This window comes from Entelurus aequoreus, linkage group LG14, assembly GCF_033978785.1.
Source record: "Entelurus aequoreus isolate RoL-2023_Sb linkage group LG14, RoL_Eaeq_v1.1, whole genome shotgun sequence".
NCBI lineage: Eukaryota > Metazoa > Chordata > Actinopteri > Syngnathiformes > Syngnathidae > Entelurus > Entelurus aequoreus.
In genome coordinates this window covers 32,159,729-32,167,506 of record NC_084744.1, presented here as the reverse complement: position 1 = coordinate 32,167,506, position 7,778 = coordinate 32,159,729, and the positions used below count along the sequence as shown (strand labels likewise).

The 7,778-nt window shown below is 37.1% G+C and overlaps 1 protein-coding gene across 2 annotated transcripts in view; it reads right to left on the bottom strand.

The window, feature by feature from the left end:
- The window catches only part of LOC133664756 (cadherin-12-like), a 224,916-nt gene that overhangs the window by 6,656 nt on the left and 210,482 nt on the right, over window positions 1-7,778 (bottom strand). For both annotated transcript variants that reach the window (XM_062069654.1, XM_062069652.1), the window contains 3 exons: window positions 5,287-5,423; window positions 3,920-4,041; window positions 1,762-1,876 (listed from right to left, as the gene is read on the bottom strand). In XM_062069654.1, the coding sequence (XP_061925638.1) occupies window positions 1,762-1,876; window positions 3,920-4,041; window positions 5,287-5,423 (374 nt within the window). The remainder of the gene's footprint in view (window positions 1-1,761; window positions 1,877-3,919; window positions 4,042-5,286; window positions 5,424-7,778) is intronic.

Below are 7,778 nucleotides of genomic sequence, written 5' to 3'. Positions count from 1 at the left end.
AAAAACGTTTTTAAACCATATGAGGGACTCTATTACATGCATTGTCATCCGTACAAACTGTATGGAAATATGAATGTATGTTTTTTCATCCATTCATCTATAGTATAACATAGTTATAAATCATTAAAACAGTACAGTAACTTGACAATAAGCTCTGATTTAAGTCAACTTTTGACTAATTGGTTCAGAACCTGACCGTGGTAAAATAAAAACCGGCAAATAGAAATTATTGATAATTGTTTAGCAAAAATGTTATATAGTTTAAAATACCTAAAAACGTTTTTAACCCATATGAGGGACTATATTACATGCATTGTCATCTGTACAAACTGTATTTAAATATGAATGTATGTTTTTTCACCCGTTCATCTTATTACCCTTGAGAAGAAACACAGCGTTTCTCAGCTTATGAATTTTTTTGATATTACGAGCCTTCACCAACCCCCAACATTTGGTCTTTCACTCATTAGCATTAGCATTAGCATTCGTTCTATTGACTGTCCTTCAGACAGCTAGGACTTTGCGTTTTTATGTGCTTCCATGAAAAATATTTTAAACTTTTTTATACAAAACCTGGTAGGTCCAATGTTTGCCATTGTTGTTCCCTCACCGTACCAAAAACAAACCGTATTGCTTACTTTAAACCGAATGATGTAGAAAACCAGCATTAAAAGATTACAGTTGGTACAAAATGCAGCTGCTAGACTTTTGACAAGGACAAGAAGGTTCGATCATGTTAGGTCCATACTGGTCTACCTGTGACTTTAAGGTTTTATTGCTAACTACTAGCACTGTCTTATGGTGCACCTTACGTTCTGTCCAGAAACCTCCGCTCTAAGAACGCCGGCCTATTAGTGATTCCCAGAACCCCAAAAAGTCTGCAGGCTCTACAGTGTTCCAGTACTCTGGAATGTTCTACCAGCAACAGTTCAAGATGCGACCTTGGTAGAAGCATTTAAGTCGGACCTTAAAACTCATCTATATACTCTGTTTTAGACCAGTTGACCTGCCGCTTCTCTGTTTTGACAAGGACAAGAAGGTTCAATCATGTTAGGTCCATACTGGTCTACCTGTGACTTTAAGGTTTTATTGCTAACTACTAGCACTGTCTTATGGTGCACCTTACGTTCCGTCCAGAAACCTCCGTTCCAAGAACGCCGGCCTATTAGTGATTCCCAGAACCCCAAAAAGTCTGCAGGCTCTACAGTGTTCCAGTACTCTGGAATGTTCTACCAGCAACAGTTCAAGATGCGACCTTGGTAGAAGCATTTAAGTCGGACCTTAAAACTCATCTATATACTCTTTAAGTCGGACCTTAAAACTCATCTATATACTCTGTTTTAGACCAGTTGGCCTGCCGCTTCTCTGTTTTGCCCTACTCTCCCGCAAGGAGAGGTTACCAGAAGGCCACGAATAATCCCTGGAGAGATACCAGTCTGGAGGAGGTGCTCGCTGTTCTAAGTCATGGCCCTAAGACCTGGATGGAGACCTCCTCCAAACCCCTGTTTGCCCCCAATGGACTGGACTCTCGCATAATCGGGAATCATTTGCTATAACTGTACCCACTTGGCATTCATTGCCTGTCACCCAGGATGTGGGTTCAGACCGGTGATATCATTGTGGATTGTGCAGCCCTTCGAAGCACCTGGGATTCAGGACTATAGAAATAATCGTTGATTGGTTGATTGAAACTGTGATAGTGCAAAGTTTATCTTCTGCATTAATCAAAGTTGTAAAGTGTAAACTTCTTCCCGTTCTTACTTCCATAATCGCGAATAGTGAAGTTTCTGTGGCGAATGCCTTTAGGGATCTTGAAGAAAAACCTCTGGCTGACAGGCGGAAGATCCAAGTCCACAGCGCTGACCGTCTGAATCACCTGTAAACAACAGATTTACAACATTGTTTTTATCGGAAGTTGTGGTCAGAAGTTTGCAGAGGCTCATCTTGGGCATTAATGTTTTTTGGGCCCTTATTGCCTGATTTGGAGCCACAGACTGGGAGGAGCTGCTGAACCCACAGGTTTGGGACCTGAGAGATTACCTCGACATCACGAATGTCGTCCCCATAACGGCAAAACGAATATGTTAATATTGTAGTAATCTCTTGTCTAAACCACAATTTTAGCCTAACTGTTTGTGTAGTGGTTCTTCTCTTTGGCTGCCTGTGCCTGGGTTTTGTCAGAGATAAGACTTGTATGGCCTTGATGCATTGTTGGAGACCATTGGAGATGTCCCCAAACCCTCACCTTCTCTGTGATTAGGACAAAGATTGTTTTGATGTTGGATCTCACATTTCGCAAAGCAGACATACAAATCTCGAAGACTTTGTCTCTCTAACTCTCTCTCTCTTCTTCTTCCTCTTCTTCCTGTAGCAGCGTAAAGCCTTCTTTCATCTAAACTAATTTTATTTCAGATCTCAAATAAATATATTAGCTTTCTCTGGACATGTCTTTATTGAATAGAAGAAATTCCAAAACATCTCCCCCATGACTCTTTGGTGACATACCCAGAGCTCAACTTCATGAGCCCACTCATCAAGGCACCACCTTTAAGGGAGCCACTTCAACCTGTCTTGAATCTGAGTCTACAGCATGGGAGAATACCCACTTTCTGGAAGACATTCTGCCTTGTTGAAGTTCACCAAAGGACTTGGCTGGAGGATCTGAATTACTTCTGACAATCACACCTGAACCAGGGGATCGGCACAGTCCAGATCCTGTTTCTGAACTTTTAAGCCCCTACATATAAATGTAGCCCAGCACACTCAAAGACAAACTGACACAGATGCGAGTGAACCCTTGTCTGGTATGTCCTGGCAGGGGTTCACAACCGGGTATGCCTTGGCAAAGTGGTGGAATATCCGGAAAACTTGTATTTGCCGTATTTATTTGATAATTTCTCGGTCGATGCTCATATGTTGGCCCGCATGGCACGAGCTTGCTAGCAGGAGGTTCTGGGTGTCCCTGCAAGTTTCATCCTCCTGGTGAAACACCTGGTCAGTCAGTCTTGACAACGTCTCAAACAGATGCTTGATGTTGCCCCAAGTGGAGGAGTTCAAGTACCTCGGAGTCTTGTTCACGAGTGAGGGAAGAGTGGATCGTGAGATCGACAGGCGGATCGGTGCGGCGTCTTCAGTAATGCGGACACTGTATCGATCCGTTGTGGTGAAGAAGGAGCCGAGCCGGAAGGCAAAGCTCTCAATTTACCGGTCGATCTACGTTCCCATCCTCACCTATGGTCATGAGCTTTGGGTTATGACCGAAAGGACAAGATCACGGGTACAAGCGGCCCAAATGAGTTTCCTCCGCTGGGTGGTGGGGCTCTCCCTTAGAGATAGGTTGAGAAGCTCTGTCATCCGGGAGGAGCTCAAAGTAAAGCCGCTGCTCCTCCACATCGAGAGTAGCCAGATGAGGTGGTTCGGGCATCTGGTCAGGATGCCACCCGAACGCCTCCCTAGGGAGGTGTTTAGGGCACGTCCGACCGGTAGGAGGCCACGGGGAAGACCCAGGACACATTGGGAAGACTATCTCTCCCGGCTGGCCTGCGAATGCCTCGGGATCCCCCGGGAGGAGCTGGACGAAGTGGCTGGGGAGAGGGAAGTCTGGGCTTCCCTGCTTAGGCTGCTGCCCCCGCGACCCGACCTCGGATAAGCGGAAGAAGATGGCTGGATGAATAAAACTATAGTAAAGAAACGGGCCCTAAGTTAATATGACATTTATGCTCACGATGAGTCAGAACCTGAATACAAATAAGTTTTTTGAGTTTCCCCAAGTATAAAACATAAAATATGTTCAGTAAATTGCTTGCAATAATTCCTTTCACGGTTCCACCAAACCACAAATGATCCCAAGGCGTGATTAAAAACACGTACGGACACATTTTGAAGACCTTCAGACTGTCAATATAGGTTGTTTATTTACCTGTCCAACGGGAGACGTTTCGCAAACAAAGGTGTCCGGTGGAAAGGCCAGCTGAGGAGGAAACTCGTTCACATCCAGAACGTTGACCGTCACCAAGACTTTGGCGGACAGCAAAGGGTTTACTGAAATGGTCAACAAGAAGACGTGATCGTACACATAACTTAATCGTCATTCCTTTATTCAATGTTTGGATCATACTTGTCAACCCTCCCGAATTTTCCGGGAGACTCCCGAATTTCAGTGCCTCTCCCGAAAATCTCCCGGGACAACCATTCTCCCGATTTCCAGCCGGACTTAAGGCACGCCCCATCCAGGTCCGTGCGGACTTGAGTGAGGACAGCCTGTCGTCACGTCCGCTTGGCCAACCAAAAAGTAACCACAGAACCCTTAACCTCACCCCAATGGGGAGGAGTATATGTATAGCTAGAATTCACTGAAAGTCAAGTATTTATTTTATATATATATATATATATATATATATATATATATATATATATATATATATATATATATATATATATATATATATATATATATATATATATATATATATATATATATATATATATATATATATATAAAATAATTACTTGAATTTCAGTGAATTCTAGCTATAAATATAAGTCAAGTATTTATTTTATTTATATATATATATATATATATATATATATATATATATATATATATATATATATATATATATATATATATATATATATATAAAAGAAATACTTGAATTTCAGTGAATTCTAGCTATAAATATACTCCTCCCCCTTAACCCCCCCCCCCAGCCCCGCCGACCCCGACCCCGCCCACCTCAACCCCCCCCCCCCCAAATCTCCCGAATTTGGAGGTCTCAAGGTTGACAAGTATGGTTTGGATTCATTGTTTTGGGTGGTGTTGGTGTCAACAGCCAGTTTAATGGTCAACAGTCCCTCATTCTTGACATACATTAACGTAAAAGCAACTTTTCCTACCTATTTTCACCTATTTGGGGTCTGCATCAGTCCCGAAAATTTGAACTCAAACCATAGAGGCAAGGCAGAGATGTTTATAAAACAATCTTGCCTTCCTCCATACTTCCTCCAATGAGGAATTTGCCCAATTTGTGACGTTCTTCCCAAGTGTGACGTCCATATGTCCATATATGGAAGAAATTTACCCCAAAAGCTTTCAGGCTTATGGACAAAACACGCACCCATGGACTACTATACACATAGACACACATACCCCCATGTCCACCCCACTCCATGCGGTATGATGCCCGCATTTTTGGACCGGATGCCCCCCCCCCCCATCCTTTTGTTGCAAGTTTGAGTTTTGGTGTGGCGTAGCATGTTCTTATGTGCTTGTTTTTTTTTACTTACTGATTTTGAATGCCAGCACGGTAATGTTGTGCTGAAACGTGTCTTCTCTGTCCAAGTATTCATTGGTGGAAATAGAGCCATCGATGGCGTCAACGTCAAAACAGCTGTCGTACTCGTTTCGCCATTCCAGCGAGTACCTGCAGAAATGAGACATTTATTAATAATAATATGAACAACAAACACTATGATGGTAGTAAGCTACATTAATTAATAATGATATTAACAACAAACACTATGATGGCGGTAAGCTACATTTATTAATACTAATATTAACAATAAACATATGGTGGCGGTAAGCTACATTTATTAATAATAATATTAACAATTAACAATATGATGTTGGTAAGCTACATTTATTAATATTAATATTAACAATAAACATATAATGGTGGTAAGCTACATTTATTATTATGAATATTAACAACAAACACTATGATGGTGGTAAGCTACATTAATTAATAATGATATTAACAACAAACACTATGATGGCGGTAAGCTACATTTATTAATACTAATATTAACAATAAACATATGATGGCGGTAAGCTCCATTTATTAATATTAAAATTAACAATTAACAATATGATGTTGGTAAGCTACATTTATTAATAATAATATCAACAATAAACATATGATGGTGGTAAGCTACATTTATTAATATGAATATTAACAATAAACAATATGATGTTGGTAAGCTGCATTTATTAATAATAATATTAACAAATTGATGGCGGTAAGCTACATTTATTAATAATAATATTAATAATACACACTTTGATGGTGCTAAGCTACATTATTGATGGCGGTAAGCTACATTTATTAATAATAATATTAATAATAGACACTATGATGGTGGTAAGCTACATTTATTAATAATTATATCAATAATAAACTCTATGATGGTGGTAAGCTACATTTATTAATACTAATATTAACAATACACACTATGATGGTGATAAGCTATATTTATTTATATTCATATTAACAATTAACACATGATGGTGGTAAGCTGCATTTACTAATAATAATATTAATAATAAACACTATGATGGTGCTAAGCTACATTCATTAATAATAATATTAATAATAAACACTATGATGGTGCTAAGCTACATTCATTAACAATAAAATTAATAATAAAGACTATGATGGTGGTAAGCTACATTTATTTATATTAATATTAACAATAAACACGTTGATGGTGGTAAGCTACATTTATTACTAATACTATTAATAATAAACACAATGATGGTGGTAAGCTACATTTATTAATACTAATATTAACAATAAACACTATGATGGTGGTAAGCTATATTTATTTATATTAATATTAACAATGAACACCTTGAAGGTGGTAAGCTACATTTATTAATAATAAAATTAATAATAAACACTATGATGGTGGTAAGCTACATTTATTTATATTAATATTAACAATGGACACTATGATGGTGGTAAGCTACATGTATTAATAATTATATAACAATAAACACTATGATGGTGGTAAGCTACACTTATTAATAATAATATTAACAATAAACACAATGATGGTGGTAAGCTACATTTATTAATGAGAATATTATCAATAAACACAATGATGGTGGTAAGCTGCATTTACTAATAATAATATTAATAATAAACACTATGATGGTGCTAAGCTACATTCATTAATAATAATATTAATAATAAACACTAGGATGGTGGTAAGCTACATTTATTAATAAATATATAACAATAAACACTATGATGGTGGTAAGCTACACTTATTAATATTAATATTAACAATTAATAATATGATGTTGGTAAGCTACATTTATTAATATTAATATTAACAATAAACATATGATGGTGGTAAGCTACATTTATTATTATGAATATTAACAACAAACACTATGATGGTGGTAAGCTACATTAATTAATAATGATATTAACAACAAACACTATGATGGCGGTAAGCTACATTTATTAATACTAATATTAACAATAAACATATGATGGTGGTAAGCTACATTTATTATTATGAATATTAACAACAAACACTATGATGGTGGTAAGCTTCATTAATTAATAATGATATTAACAACAAACACTATGATGGCGGTAAGCTACATTTATTAATACTAATATTAACAATAAACATATGATGGCGGTAAGCAACATTTATTGATATTAATATTAACAATTAACAATATGATGTTGGTAAGCTACATTTATTAATATTAATATTAACAATAAACATATGATGGTGGTAAGCTACATTTATTATTATGAATATTAACAACAAACACTATGATGGTGGTAAGCTACATTAATTAATAATGATATTAACAACAAACACTATGATGGCGGTAAGCTACATTTATTAATACTAATATTAACAATAAACAAATGATGATGGTAAGCTACATTTATTAATATTAATATTAACAATTAACAATATGATGTTGGTAAGCTGCATTTATTAATAATAATATTAACAAATTGATGGCGGTA